Below are 16,062 nucleotides of genomic sequence, written 5' to 3' on the forward strand. Positions count from 1 at the left end.
ATATGTATCTATGTGTTGATTAGTAAATTCAATTTTGACACAATTTGTATACATTCCTGGTATCCTGTTTTCACTCCTCAAAGAAGGTAAGCATCAAAAGGTCATTGCTAAAGAAGTTAGCTGTTCAAAATCAAAAGATTAAAAAACACTTCTGAGGAAAAAAAAAAAAAAAAAAAAAAAAAAAAAAAGCGCTTCAAAAATGTTTCAGGAAACAAAACTTCTCCAAAAACACCCTGAAGGAGCGCTTCCTGAAATTGTTTCCACTAGAAAACTCATTTTTGACCACCTTAAAAAAAACAAAACAAACAAAACTGACTTTTAAAAGGAGCCAAAGGAGTAACAGGGCTATACATTGGAGTTCTCTCTCAGATATTTATCAGCTGGAAAGACAAAACATTTAAAATCATTTTTTTGTCAAGTCATTCTGAAAACAAAATCTAAAATCCCTTAAGTATGCCCAACACTAAAGGAATGGTGGGACTCCCAGCAATCAGGTTGGAAAGCCACTTGTTCTTTAGACTTAATAGCTTATTAGAACAAAGCAATATCAGAGACCACTCCTGTAAACAACTTTAATACAGTCAAAAATGGTTCAATTAAATGACAAATTAACAAACCTGCACACATTTAAAAAAAAAGAAAGCATGAGGTAGACTGACTAGTGAAGCCAAATTCACCATCTGTTTGGTCAATAAACTATCTTTTAAGCAGCATTTAGGATTTCCATTTGTTAAAAGAACCAATCTTCAGCTTACATTCATTACGGAAATTTTTCTTAGGCAATGTTGGCATGATTTTTGCCATAATGACAAACAAAACATTAATTACATTTTCATTCTCTTTGGTGGAGGAAATACTACGCCTAACAAAGTTTGTGGGAATATTAAGAAAAAAAAACAAAACACTGCATGAATGCCATTTTAAAACACAATATTATGTGCCCTACAAAACTGATGAATTTCCCTACCTGCAAGTAAATTTAGTGCAAATCAAAAAAATGAAAAAAAAAAAACCAACATGCAAATCTTCAGGAACGGCCGACAGTAAGGATAGCGTTAAAAATAAATGGGACTTGCAGATGCACTGCAGCAAATGTGTAGAGACTGGATCCTAAAAATAAAAAAAAGTTTACTCCTCATGTTCTTTGGCATCCATTACAACTTCTATCTGAAAAAACCCGAAAAGAAAATAATATTGTAGGCAGATAAGCTGATGAAGCTGTAGTACCAGTACCTGAAGGAAGGACAACAAAATAAACATCACACAACACAGTCATGGTCACAATACAGAAATACAGACTAGAAATCTTTTAAGTCTATGAAAAACCTTCTATTTAGCATCGATTTTCCTTTGGAAATTTCCAGTGCTAAAAACAGATTCCTGTATGTAACTACACCACACGGTGACCACTTTGTTCTTCAAAAAGTCCAAGAAAAGGGTATTATGGTGCAAACCCCAAGATCAAAGTGAAACAAAAATGACTCATGAAAGAAGACATTCATTTTAAAAAAATGTGCAACAGAAATAGATTTAGTGTATGACACAATTTTGCAAACTTTTTTTCTAATATATTAAATATTTTGTTCTAAATCTGTAAACTTTTTTTTATAGAAGTTAGCACAAATTTTTGGGTCCATATGTGGCTAGATGTTTTACAAGAAAGGGAAAATGGCAAAAAAACAAAAACACAAATGTGAGCAAGACTGCACAAATAATTTCATGATGAAAAGGTGAACTAAAAAAACAGATTTGATGATAAATAATATGAAAGCTACTCTAAGAAACACATACATTCCATTTGTATCCCTTTGACCATCTGATCTATAAAATCAGAAAAATGTGGGCATTTCGATTTCTTATGTTTTTGATAGCTGCCCATATTTATGGCACTTGTAAATATCAAAGCATTAAATATGAGGAAACACAAGAACAGGGCACACTGTCTGAAAGCCATGTAAGGCTAGTTTCACACTAGCGTTTTGAGGCGCAGCGGACGCTCGCCGTGAAGCTCCGCCCCCTGCCGTGTCTCCTCCGGTCAGCTCCACCTATGGGCGCATGACGCTGCATGCAACCTGCATACTCTATCTTTAGCATTGGGTACGCAGGTATGCTTTTGCCGGCGCATGCGTCCTTTTGATGGTGCACTGGCCGAACCAAAATGCAACACGATGCATTTGGCGCACAGTCAAAAGGACGCATGCGTCGGCAAATGCATATCTGCGCATGGCCTGCGTACCCAATGCTAAAGATAGGGTACGCAGGTCACATGCAGCATCATGTGCCCATAAGCGGAGCTGACCGGAGGAGGCGCAGGCATGGGGCAGAGCTTCACAGCGAGCGTGCGCTGCAACCTCAAAACGCTAGTGTGAAACTAGCCTAAGGATATCACACTTATTGCCTACAGAATGGCCATGAATGGATGGCATTCATTTTTTTATAGGGTCAACTCTAACAGATAAGGCAAGTATTTAAAACAATGTTTGCTACATATAATGTTATTTTCGTTTGTGGTTCATACGATATTTGAGTGCAAAATAAAGGACAAATGGTGCACAAATCATGTGGGCTTCCTAGTAAAGTAGTATTGGTGATCACCTCGCATTAGTTTTGCCTGGTTTGATTAAAAAACATTGTTCACAATATAAAAATATCAACACTGACATAGGAAGAGATTGTGCTGCTGTCCATCTTTTGACAAGAATGAATCCCTGAGATAATGTCTGCAAGAGATCCATTGATCCAGCACATTTGAGAACGTCCACAATATAAGATTAATGAAGAACGTCAAAGCCAGTTGGGGTAACCGCCCTGTAGCCTTCATTGGTCCATAAATATCTGGGTGAAGTGAAAAGTCTTTTTTTAAAATGTCAAAAGTCTTTATATAGAATCCCCAATCCATTTGCACATGATCCATGTCAATTGTGTCAAGGCTTTATCTCGGCATATTCTAAAAGGATTTCCCGCCAAGCTCATATGTGGCGCCCAGTAAGGAAATAGAGTGGTTTATCATCAATACTATTCGCAGTTTGAAATTCATCCCGTAGTCGGAATTGCCATTCATCTTCAAGTTCCAACCTCCCAATTGTTTGCCTGAGGGAGCTCCTGTCCTGACAGATCAAGCAAAGAGTGGCACCTTTAAAAGTAAAGAAGAAACAGTCACAATTAATCTAATTTTGCCAATGGAGGAAAATCAATGCAATGAATGTTTAGGGCATTGAACAAGAACCAATTCCTAAAAGTGGCCATGCTTAAAAGATTGACAATCACTTACCCTTCAGAAACTTGAACTTCTTAAGCATTGCTGAACACACAAAGGAGTCACACAAATACAGGAGGAGACCACTGAACTCAACACCTTCAGTGCTGACATTCACAGAGTGTGGTCTAGAGCTCACATAACACAGTGATACCTGCAAAGAGAGACAGGACATTACTAGACACCCAGGGTGCATGGAAGGCACAGACCTGCTACACAGTGGTGTCTCAGAGGATCAATATATGAGAATACAAGACAGAACTTCAAATCTAAAACAAATTCTTAGAGTATGGAAACAAATTGTGCACCATTTTGTGACTATTGTTTTCACCTCTGGTCCTAGATTTAAGTAGCAGTCTACGGCCAGTAGTGGGTTCTTCGGATTATTAACAGCCTTTGGGAACAACTTGCAAGAACTGTGCTGAAGGAACTTCTCAAGGAGGAATTGAGCCGGTGCAGACAAGAGCGTCTGCTCGCTGTCTGGGGCACACACAAACTGCATAGGAGAGATGGGAGCAGTGCTTTCTGTGACCTAGACACAACAGAAGAGCCACCTATCAATCATGTGACTTCTACAGGGATACTAATGGGTAGTTAAAGGAAAAAAAAAAATTCACATTAAGATAGCACTGTAATACAACAGAGAGGACTTCTCAGCAGTGATGATGCTGCGACATAACAGAACAGCAGTCTATGGCCATCCAGCATAGAGCAGAATTACCAACTGACCACATGAGAAGCGCCAATATTCAACAATCAGGTGATCTCTATTACAAAAGTTATTCAACCCCATTCATACCAAAACTTTCGGCTTAACGATGAAGTCCTTGTGCCCTCCTACGTGAATGTGCTTTTTCATGAGGCTGAAGTTGTTGAAGCGGCAGATCAGCAGCCCCCCACTATTGGCTCGAAGGTTAAAGTCTATATCCTCACAAAAGTATCTGAAATAAATAGATTGACATTTATGCAGATCGTAAGACTAAAAAGTCCTCCCCCCCCCCCCCATACACATTAGATGGCAGTCGACAGAACACCACTTCAGCCAACAGCCATATTGGCCGTTTCTCCATTACAAGGCCAAGCTCTCCTGTTCTCTATGAGAAAACTGCTGACAAACCTTAAATTAACAGTAGACCAAAGCGACCAGCAGTACAAAATCAGACCTGCCCAATCAAAATGCAGCCTCTCTTTTGGCCGGAGCCTCCATACATAGTTGTAGCTGAACCAGTAGATATCGGCAGGCGGGCCGACCTTATTCTAAGGTGTACAGGGGTCTTCATTCACTTGTGTGTCCAATTGTGCGTTTAGAAGCGTAGGATGATAGGAAAAGAGCTTCTGTAGAAGGCTCATCCCAGATTATCTGCTTGTGTAAATGGAAGTAATCGCTCAAAAAACAACCAAAATGCTAACTTTTTTGGTGATTAAGATAGAATGAGCATACGTTCTGTCTCCATCAGGAGACAGGAGTCTCCATCTGTCTCCATCAGGCCTAGACAGGCTGGTAAATAAGCAAACAACTTGTGTATAGTGGATGCTCCTTAAGATGGATTGAAGAAACAAAATGCTCATCTAAATGCTCCATGATTTATCATGGAGCAACTGTTGAAGAAGGCCTCACTCCATTACCAAACATCCCACATCCATCTGCAAAAGCTAGAAACCATAGTCACTAGCAAGCACGTGAACTTGAAAAGAACCGAACCAGTGTTGAAAACGAAATACAGAAGGATATTTAAAAAGGGGTTGTTCAGTATTGGAAAAAAAAAAAAAAAAAAACACATGGCTACTTTTCTTCCAGAAACAGATCTACACTGGTCGCTGGGTCTTGAATGGTATTGCAGCTTTGCACCATTGAGTGATTGAGGTTAAGGCTAGTTTCACACTTGCTTTTTTTTGCAGCGCGTTTTTCCCGCAAAAAAACGCATTGAAAAAACGCATACATAAGCATACAACTGCTGCGTTTTTTTCAAGCATTTTTATGAGCATGCATGAAAAAAACGCAGCGTTTTTATGCGTTTGTATGCGTTTTTAGCGCGTTTTTACCGCGTTTGCGTTTTTTTCCAACATTTTTAGGTGGCCCCTCACACTACCCAAACCATGACTTTACTAACCCTAACCCTGACCCTAACCCTAACCCTAACCCTGACCCTAACCCTAACCCTGACCCTAACCCTTAACCAAATCATACTTAACCCTAACCCAAACCCTAAACCCTAACTAACCCTAACCCTAACCCTAACCCTGACCCTAACCCTAACCCTGACCCTAACCCTAACCCTAACCCTGACCCTAACCCTAACCCTAACCCTAACCCTGACCCTAACCCTTAACAAAACCATACTTAACCCTAACCCTGACCCTGACCCTAACCCTAACCCTAACCCTGACCCTAACCCTAACCCTAACCCTGACCCTAACCCTTAACAAAACCATACTTAACCCTAATCCTGACCCTAACCCTGACCCTAATCCTTAACAAAACCATACTTAACCCTAACCCTGACCCTAACCCTAACCCTAACCCTAACCCTAACCCTGACCCTAACCCTTAACAAAACCATACTTAACCCTAATCCTGACCCTAACCCTGACCCTAACCCTTAACCAAACCATACTAAACCCTAACCCTGACCCAAAACCCAACCCTAACCCTGACCCTGACCCTAACCCTAACCCTAAACCCCCTTAACTAACCCTAACTCTAACTCAAACCCCTAAATTCCATGGTTAAAAAAAAAAAACGCATATGCAAAAAAACGCTTACATGAGCATGCCAGTGCGCACATATGCGCATCCATAGGCTATAATGGCCCTTTTTAGCGCAAAACGTGCGCATATGTGCGCATGCGCTTTTTTGCAGGGCCAAAAAATGCAACATGATGCGTCTGGAAAATCCAATCGCACACCCCAAAAAAACGCAGCGCATGAAAATCGCATACATGCGCTTACAAGCGCGCAAGTATGCGCACCCATGTTAAAGATAGGGGAAAAAACGCATGCGCAGGTTAGCGTTTTTTTCCAGCGCTAAAAAACGCAAATGTGAAACCAGCCTAAGCTGCTGTACCCCATAACACTATGGATATGTGTGGAACGTTTTGGGAAGAAAGCCCAAAAAGTATTGTATATTAAGAATGAATTCTGGGCGCTGAACAAATGTTTATGGTAAATGAACAACGTTAAAAAAAGGTTATAAACAAAATATAGCTGAAACAATAAAAAATCAACAGCTCCATGAACGTTTGATGCATGGTGTCCAGGTCATTGGTGTGCAAGAAAGCAGCACGTTTTATCTAGTGTAATCCTGTACAATCACAAAGTGGGAATAATGTATTGGAAAATTTATTTAGAGCATTGTGGAGATTTTGTAATGTAAAAGTTAACAGTGAAAAATATAAGACCACCCATTGGATTGGCAGCAAATGATAACATTCTGCTACTCACCTGTTGAGGTCATATTGCACATTCTGGGTAAGGTCTACGTTGAGCAGTATGAAATCATGAATATGGCACCTGGAGAATGGACGTTTAGGGAAGGTAGAATTTAAATTGCTGTTCCATTTCTGAATCCCAAGCATTGCATAGCTGGTTATTTTTGGTGTAGCTTCAAGGTGTTGTAGAACAGATCTCAGGGACACATTCCTTGTACCATAATTAGTCTCTAATGATTGGCTGCAAACACAATTTACATATGAGCATAGATTAAAATCATAGAAACTGTGTAATCTGACAATATCTGCAATATATGCAATAGGCAACCACCTCCTTACAAATGGTATTCTAGTTACAAGAGGATCCATAGAATAAACTGTAAGGATAGGATTAACGGTCCAACCGTTGAGACTCCCAGCTATCAAGAATCATGCCTGAAAGGAGGTCGATCAGGCACCGCCTCTCCAGTCATTAACAATGGGAGCATCAGAGATATAGTAGTGTGCCCCCAGTGGTCACAATATTTGTGATCAGTAAGTTAACCCTTAAGTATAAGGCCGGTTTCACATTAGCGCTTTTTCAGTGCGCGCACGGCCGGGGGTAGCTCCGCCCCCGAGCCGGCTCTCTGCCCGGAGTGCCCGCCCCTTCCTTGTAGCGCCGCCTCCTAGCGCACAGCGGCGCCTGCGATCGGCACACCCTATCTTTAGCATAGGGTGCGCAGATCGTGCGCAGGCCGTGCGCTAGTTGCGCTTTGACCTGCGCTGCGCACTTTTGACGGTGCGCCGTGCGCGCCAAAATCAAACTTTTCGGATTTTGGCGCGCACGGCGCACCGTCAAAAGTGCGCAGCGCAGGTCAAAGCGCAACTAGCGCACGGCCTGCGCACGATCTGCGCACCCTATGCTAAAGATAGGGTGCGCCGATCGCAGGCGCCGCTGTGCGCTAGGAGGCGGTGCTACAAGGAAGGGGCGGGCACACCGGGCAGAGAGCCGGCTCGGGGGCGGAGCTACCCCCGGCCGTGCGTGCGCTTAAAAAGCGCGAATGTGAAACCAGCCTAAGATAGATACAATTGCACCATCAAAAAAGCAATAAAAACGCATTTAAAAAAAGTATTCATATTTAAACTAAAAAACTTTTTTTTAACCTCATTAAATATGAAAAAGGTTGTCAAAGTTTTGCTATTGATCATTTTATATATTTTTTACATTTATTGAATGTAAAAAAAATTAGTAATACAAATCACAAGGTTATAACCATGCAGAGATAGAACAATCATTGTGGGAAAGGAAATATCGACAAAAATTAATATTTTATAACTCGAATCCTGAAAGCAATGCAAGACAGTGACAAAATGTCAATGAATAAACAGGATGTGAAATAACAACCAATTCGAACAGACCGAGTGGCATAATCCAGTAATAGAAGTAGTCAAAGAAGAAGGAAAAGTACAGAAAAAAAAGCAAAAGCAGCACGGAGAAAAGAGGGGAAGGGACGCAATGGGAAAGGGTGTCCAAAGGTAGGCCCAAAAAATGATGCACTCAGTATTGCCTGAAGAGGGCTCAGGAGTCATTAGAAAATTTAAATTCCTGCCAATAAAACTAGTTTTTGTAAAAATGATCATAGGAATGATTAAACATAGAAGTGAGTTACTCCATTATCACAACCTCATTCATTTTAGAGACCCATGGGGGGAGATTGTCAGAGCGATATTTCTCTTTCCAGATCAGAGGGATGCACGCTCCTGCAGTCCCGATTAAGCGTCTTAATATGGAGTGCCTGTAATTTTTTTAAAGGGATGTCACAGTTATGGACGAGAGCCAGGTCCAGGTCAGAAACTTATTACTAGCTGCACTTTTTCCCCCAAAAAGAGGCGAGAAGCCTGCAAAACCAAGAAAATATGTAACTAATCTCCTTCCACTTCCCTACATCTCCAACACATGGGGCTTGCTTCTGGGAAGATGAGTGTAGGCAAGTTGGACCCCTATACCACAGAGACAGCAATTTATAGCCAGCCTCATGAAAACGAGAGCAGATGGATGATTTATGTGTTAAGGTTAGAACATTTTATATTTAATACTTGATAGCTATTGATGGTACAAACAATTTAAATCTATAAATGGTCCTAAAGTAGTATATTATACAAGGCAAAAAAAAAAAACAACAACATTAGCAGAATGAGCGGTCTCTTCTAAGGGTATGTGCACACGCTGTGGAATCTCCTGCGGATTCATCCGCGCGGATTTTGCAAAATCCGCATGTCAAAAGAACTGCGGTTTATCTGCGGATTATCCTGCGGTTTGGCCCTGCGGTTTCACCATCTCCACAATGGAGAAGAAAGGAAACCGCTGCGGAATCCCTAGAAAGAATTGACATGTCAATTTTTTCTGCGGTTTAGAAACCGCAGATAATCTGCGCAGAAAATTCCGCAGCGTCTGCACAGCGGTTTCCATTTCCCATAGGGAATAATGGTACTGTACACCGCAGCAGAAACTGCTGCGGATCCGCAGCGGCCGGATCCGCAGCAGAATCCGCAGCGTGTGCACACACCCTAAGGCTACTTTCAGACTTGCGTTATGAGGCGTAGCGCAGGGCCGCCGCTAAGCTCCGCCCCACCTCCTATGGTCAGCTCCTCTTATGGGCGCATGACGCTGCATGCGACCGGCGTACCCTATATTTAGCGTTGGGTACGTTGGCCGAGCGTTGGTCTGCTTTTACCAGCGCATGTGCCCTTTAGGCCCTGCGCACAAAAATGCAACACTGTGCGTTTGGCGCACGTCGGCACCGCGCTAAAAGGGCGCATGCGCCTGCAAAAGCGGACCAGCGCATGGCCAGCGTACCCAACGCTAAATATAGGGTACGCCGGTCGCATGCAGCTTCATGTGCCCATAGGAGGAGCTGCCCGGAGGAGGCACGGCCAGGGGTGGAGCTTAGCGGCAGCCCTGCACCTCATAACGCAAGTCTGAAAGTAGCCTCATACTATTGTTTTAAGTTTTACTCACACACATATAGCTGCTAACCTTGACTGCTCTGGTAATTTACTATGAATGTTCCATAAAACACACGAGTCGTCCATTACTACAACGAGTGGCCACAGACACTGACGGTTCACCCCCTCTGCTTCCATACGATTTCTTTCCAACTCCAGGTTGTGGTAAGACAATTCTTTAATAAGGAATCTGGAAGCTCCTACATTTTAAGACAATTTAATATTGAAAAAAAAAAAATAAAAAAAACAGATGAGAAGCAAAAATCAAACACCACCAGATAAATAACTGCTCTTACTTACCAGCTCCAGCATTGTTAAATGTGCTAGGAAGCACAAGCATGATGTGGTTGGACCAGTACTTTCTGTATAGTGGCATTTCATATTCTTTTACTACCATAATATGTAGGTGATTGATGCCTTCCATTGCATGGTAAAGGTTTAGTAGACCATGTTCGTGACGTCCACTGGATGGGGTGAAAATTGGACTCTTAATCATGTTTGGGTTTAGCTAGAAAGAAAAAAAAAAGGTATTATTTGGGTGGGGTTTGCTTAAGTTTTGATTTATCCAACCAGTTCAATATATTATGACCAAGTGCACACACATACAAACAGCAGTATTTGCAGCCAGGGCTCATTTATACAACTTGTTTCCAAAGTACAAGACTTACTGCATCGGACACGAGCGGGAGCCGCATGCTCTCCAGGCGCTTGCCCTCATCACTGAATATAAAGTGATGCGCTTTAGATTTCGGAATAATGAAGTGAAGCCGAACCTCCTCTCCTAGCATTGAAGACGAGAATGTGAAGGCATGTATGGTAGATTCAGGTGTCTGTAAAGGAAGAAAATGCAGGGTATTCTCATATAGAATCTGAGGAAAATTAATTAACTATTTGCGTGAGACCCCCATTTAATCCAGAATGAAAAATTGCTGCAGAGAAAAATGGTCAGCTAAAAATAATTTTTTTCAGCATTGGTTTTCATATCAAAAGGGGTTGTTTGGGTGATCAAAGTCATAAAGGGCTTGACCCCTCAGTTTGCTGCAATGCATTTCAATTGATTGTAAAGACATTACATGGATTACTAAGCAATTTTTTTTCTACTACATGGGATTTGGTGCTTTCAGATTATTTCTTAACGCCAACAAAAAAAATTCCTAAACAGAGGTACTGTTTATAGTGTGTGTCAAAAATCCCTATTGACTTACAGGTAACACTGCTGCTGCAATTTTTACTGCAAAAAAACACAAAAAAAACCACGTGTTTTTACAATTCTTAAAGCTCTACACCAGCATTTTTTTTTTTTTTTTAATTTCCATGCCGGAGTGGTACCACTAATCCATGTTCCCTGCCCCTAGGAATATACCTACTAGCCGCAGTCTTCAGCTCCGGTTATAATCCACCATCTTGTGATTGGAACTGCTGAATAAAGGCCCCGTCACACACAGCAATCTCGCTAGCGAAATCGCTGATTTTGTGATGCCACAGCTGCTTCGAGATCACTGTGTGTGACGGGGATCAGTGACCGCCCCCCCCCCCCACCGGGTATCACTGATCGTGCACGGCCGTTTTTTCCATCGCTAGTCTCCCGCTGGCCAGCGCGCATCGGTGCATGTGGCAGCGGGAGCCAACGATCAGCGACGCTCCCAGCACTCAGCAGGCGCTGGGAGCCCTTTCTCGAAGGTAAATATCAGGTTACTAAGTGACGCGCGTCACTTATTTACCCGATGTGTACCTTAGAAACCTGTGTGCTGGAGCTGCGAGGACCCTGGTTTCTAAGGTAAATATCGGGTTACTAAGCGGCGCGCGTCAATTAGTAACCCAATGTGTACCTTAGAAACAAGCGTTCTCGCTGGTGCTGATCGCTGGTGAAGCTGCCTGTTTGGAAGTTCACCAGCGATCATGTAGCGATGCACCAGCGATCCTGACAAGGTTGTATCGCTGTCGTTTAGTGTAACGGGGCCTTAACCGAGAGTCACAGCCAACTGTCATATGCTCTCACTGTAAGTCTATAAGCCAATGTCTTGGCCTGCAGAAACACTGACAAGCTGCAGACAATAAGCAGAGCAGCTCCTATAACAGACAATGGCGGATAGCAAGTTCAATACTAGGGGCAGGGAACTTTTGGTACATTAGTGATGCCAGTCTAGTAGTATTTTATTTTAACTGCTTGAGTGCTGCTTTAAGATGTATTAAATTATAGTGCAGACACTTCTTGTCTAGTTAGCTTTCGGATTACAATTAGCTGAACTGCGCCATTTCTGAGCATGGTACAGACCAGGTTAGGACTCTTCAACTTGAACTCCAGTAACGCAGGAGAAAGGAAGGACTAAAAGAAGCGTGATCGTACTGTGCAACACAAGAGGCGTAGATTCATATGCATAAGTAAAGGTTTCCTGTGTTTTTGCTCCTACAGGTCATGATCTCGGGTCACAACACCATGTGTCCAGCAAATATCACCTAGTTGGGTTACCATTTACCTGGCAGTTGGCACCAACATCCATATACTGGTGACATTGCTCACAGTGGTGGAAAGTGTTGTATGATGCATATTTTGTCAGCATCATAGGAACGGTTTCACGCTTCCAGAGTTCATCAGGATGCAATCTTAAAGAGTCTGAACAGGAGAACAAAGAGAACATTAATGTATCTAACAAATGGCGATTTTTGTTTCTTGCATTATCCATGTTAAGTGAGATGCTATACCCAGATGACTATTGTGACAATGTACAGTTTTACCCTGTACTTCTCTGCCTACAGATGTAAATGGGAGGAAAAAATAACTGTGGGTCCCACTCTCTCTTTTAACAGCCCCACTCTACACCCGCTATCCTACTCTCCCCCTCCACATCCCACTTTACCTCTGCAACCCCGCCCTCCAGCCACCAATGGGCGGGGCTATGTGGAGTGGGTGTGGCTTGATACATACACATATGCATACACATTTTAATATATATATATATATATATATATATATATATATATATATATATATATATATATATATATATTTTTACACAGCTCTAGCTCATAAGTGAAAAGTGGTCTGTTTTTTACTATATAGATTATCATCAACTTAACTTTATAAATCAAGCAGACCTGTAAATCCACAATTTCTGCCTTCAAGACAACTCATTTGGCCTTTTCTTCCTTCTTGAGATGAATGGGAACATTGGAAAAGTGCCTGCTAGCCCTGGTATATACCAGAGCTAACATTTGGGACCCCCCATTCTATGCAATTAGATCCACACCAATTGACTGAATAAGCATTCTTACTGATGACCGTTCTAGAGAGACTAATGGAAGAATGATCTGACTTCACACATAGATTGTCACTATGACCCAACGTACACCAGAGCAAGGTGCAAAAAGGTAACATCACATGGAAAAAAAAAAAAAAAGCTGTTCAAATAGCAATAAATCTTAAACAATGTACAGAACAGTACGCTTGAACACATCAGAAACTAAAAGAAATTAGGTCCTGCAATTTGGGAAAGCACATCAGTTTGCTAATGCCCTTTGTTCAACCTGCAAAAGCTGATCATTTTCCAGGCAGACAAGGATATATTCTGTACAAGAGTCGAGCAGCCCGTGTCAGCATGCTCTGCATTTACACGACTTCCTGAACACAGTCACCATAAACCGAGCTGTGAATTATGGAACAGCTAAAAATAGGGGCAGACCTGGGTTTCTAAAGGAAAAATAGGAAACAAAATAAATCTGTTTTCGGGAGAGAGTCTACAGCTCTGAGCTGATCTGTTCTTATGCGGTCTACACGAGCCCATCTAATGATAGATAAATGTATATGTCTGACATTTACAGGACTTAAGATATCATTTTGCTTCAGTTGATTGATGTGCATTGATATATATAGGATTTGGGCAAAAAAAAATTCCTGCAAACAGTATTGGATCATCCCACTTGATTATAATATGTGACACTGTATATGTATAGGAGACCCAACAGGCGAAAAGTATTGAACATGTCACCAATTATCTTACGGACATGTAATTCTCATCAGATGTTGGCAACAACCCAACCAATTCACACAGGCAAAGAAATCAAACCATAGATGTCCATTAATTATGTGTAATAATGAGAAATGACACGGAGAAAGTATTGACCGCATGAAGGAGGTGCAAAAAGTCATGACACCAGCTGATAGCTATCAGTATTAGAAAGCAATCCTGCCACTTAGTGAAGAAGAATAATAAAAAAAAAAGAAAAAAAAATAAGCTGGTTCAAATGATGGCCTGAAAGAAAGAAGAAATATTTCAAGGCAAGTACAGGATTTTGCCATATTACCTCCCATTTTAAGATTTTAACTGAAGACAGTACATAATTATTAAGAGTGCCATTTTTTCCTTGAAGCTTTTTTAAAGTGTATTCCCTACTTCATGCACCTTGCTTAATTAGGAAATTCCTCTCTGTGTGAAGCGGACTGATGTTCCGGTATTTTGGATCGTGCACAGTGATGTCAAAAGCCATCTTACTGAAGACTTCAATATCTGGCCAAAGTTCCTTATCTGTTCCGGGATCTTGGTTCTGCCCCTTTTCCACATCTACAGAAGGAAATAAATTAAAAGTGTTCTATTTTACAGTGATATTTTATTTTTCGGCGCTATGACTTACATTTCTAACAGAAGCCATTACATTGACCGATCCATTACAGGTCAGACACCGTCTGAGCCTGATGGACCCTACTGACCTACATTGAATGAAGCGTCATTTCTCCCAGCAAAATCTACAGAATCTGCAACAGATATATGAACAGTCTTAAAAATGTTTTTCCGCAACAAAAGATTGAACCCAAAGAAAGTTTCATGTAGGCTCAGCTCACATTTCCATGATCTATTTAATCCAGAAGACACAATGCTAGGTTAGAAACAAACAATGCCCAGGAATATTCTTTTGCATAAGGAAAACAAATGGCACCTGACAGGACCCCATTGACTGGACCACTGGGTGGCCTCCAAACCTGGGTACATATAATCTATGTGGCTTATGAACTGCTTATTTTGTCATAAGGTGCACCCTCCACACTTGACTCTCTTTATATCAGCATTTGATTCATGCCTTGGTTCCCTGTGAGAGGATCAACCATGGAAAGACCAGCAATGTTTGCATGTTAATTGTGTTTATTGAAACTACATTATGCATTAATCCTTTCTTGTGCATTTGCATACCACAAGCTGTGTGAAACACATGACTAATTCGGCGTATATGGGTATTAATAATTAACTCTTAGTTATAAATATGTAATTATTCTATCATTGTACCAGCATATTTAGTAATTTTTTTATTTTTATTTTTTTTTTTACACGTACCATATACCTTTAGCTGTGTGGAATATGTGACCAATTTTTTCTACTCCACTTTATATAATGTTTTGTAACAATCATGTACAAATTTGCATGCTTTGTCATGTGTTGTACTTATTTTGATTCATGCAGCAGCCACTTATATCCCATGTTCATCCACTGTCAAGCTACTGTCCAGTTTCTGTATGGTTAACAGTCTTTTTACTTTTTGCATTATTAATAAAATACCACCATGGTTATTTACCGGTAGCCGGTTTTTCCAGAACCCATGACAGCACACCTGAGAGAGGGATCCGCCCCGCCAGGACAGGAACCTACTGAGATATAAGGGGCAGCACCTCTCCCCCGCTTCAGTTGGGTTACAGAGCATTGAGAGGCCTTTCCAGTTAGTTACATGTTAATCCAACACCACATCACACAAATACACCCTACTAATCGTGCACACCCATACGGTGAAAAGGGGGGGGAATATACGGGTGCTGTCATGGGTTCCGGAAAAAACGGCTACCGGTAAGTAACCATGGTGGGTTTCAATTCACCAATGACAGCACACCTGAGAGACTTTTGGAGACTTCGAAATACCTTAGGGAGGGACCACCGCTTGCAGCACCCTTCTACCAAAGGTTCAGTCAGCAGAGGAGGATAGATTTAATTTATAGTGCTTAAAGAAGGTGGAAGGTGAGGCCCAGGTAGCGGCCTTACAAATCTATTCAATCGATACCTCTGCCTTTTCAGCCCAGGAGGTCGCCACGGCTCTGGTGGAGCGAGCCTTGATGCAGTCAGGAATCGGGATGCCACTAGCTGAGTAGGCTACACTAATGGCCTCCCTAATCCATCTAGCAATAGTCCATTTTGAAACCCCATAGTCTTTCCTGGCACCCTGAAAAGCTACGAATAGGGACTGAGACCTCCTCCATTGGCTAGTGACCGATATGTATTCTAGCAGGGCTCTCAACATCCAAACTATGGAACTTTACTTCCCCTGGATTCTTTGGGTTATCGCAGAAGGATGGGAGGATAATCTCTTGACACCGATGGAAATCTGCCGCTACCTTAGGCAGATAAGCGGGGTCAG

At 41.7% G+C, this 16,062-nt stretch overlaps 1 protein-coding gene across 5 annotated transcripts in view; it reads right to left on the minus strand.

Moving 5' to 3' along the window:
* Positions 1-558: 558 nt before the first annotated feature.
* GREB1L (GREB1 like retinoic acid receptor coactivator) overlaps positions 559-16,062 on the minus strand; it is a 180,903-nt gene continuing 165,399 nt past the window's right edge. For all 5 annotated transcript variants that reach the window (XM_073550862.1, XM_073550860.1, XM_073550859.1 and 2 more), the window contains 10 exons: positions 14,070-14,228; positions 12,147-12,283; positions 10,338-10,499; positions 9,970-10,177; positions 9,701-9,869; positions 6,698-6,925; positions 4,056-4,197; positions 3,588-3,788; positions 3,272-3,410; positions 559-3,133 (listed from right to left, as the gene is read on the minus strand). In XM_073550862.1, the coding sequence (XP_073406963.1) occupies positions 2,970-3,133; positions 3,272-3,410; positions 3,588-3,788; positions 4,056-4,197; positions 6,698-6,925; positions 9,701-9,869; positions 9,970-10,177; positions 10,338-10,499; positions 12,147-12,283; positions 14,070-14,228 (1,709 nt within the window). In that variant the 3' untranslated portion in view covers positions 559-2,969. The remainder of the gene's footprint in view (positions 3,134-3,271; positions 3,411-3,587; positions 3,789-4,055; positions 4,198-6,697; positions 6,926-9,700; positions 9,870-9,969; positions 10,178-10,337; positions 10,500-12,146; positions 12,284-14,069; positions 14,229-16,062) is intronic.

The sequence above is a fragment of the Dendrobates tinctorius genome, unplaced genomic scaffold (assembly GCF_039654945.1).
Source record: "Dendrobates tinctorius isolate UK_male_01 unplaced genomic scaffold, ASM3965494v1 ptg000171l, whole genome shotgun sequence".
Lineage (NCBI taxonomy): Eukaryota > Metazoa > Chordata > Amphibia > Anura > Dendrobatidae > Dendrobates > Dendrobates tinctorius.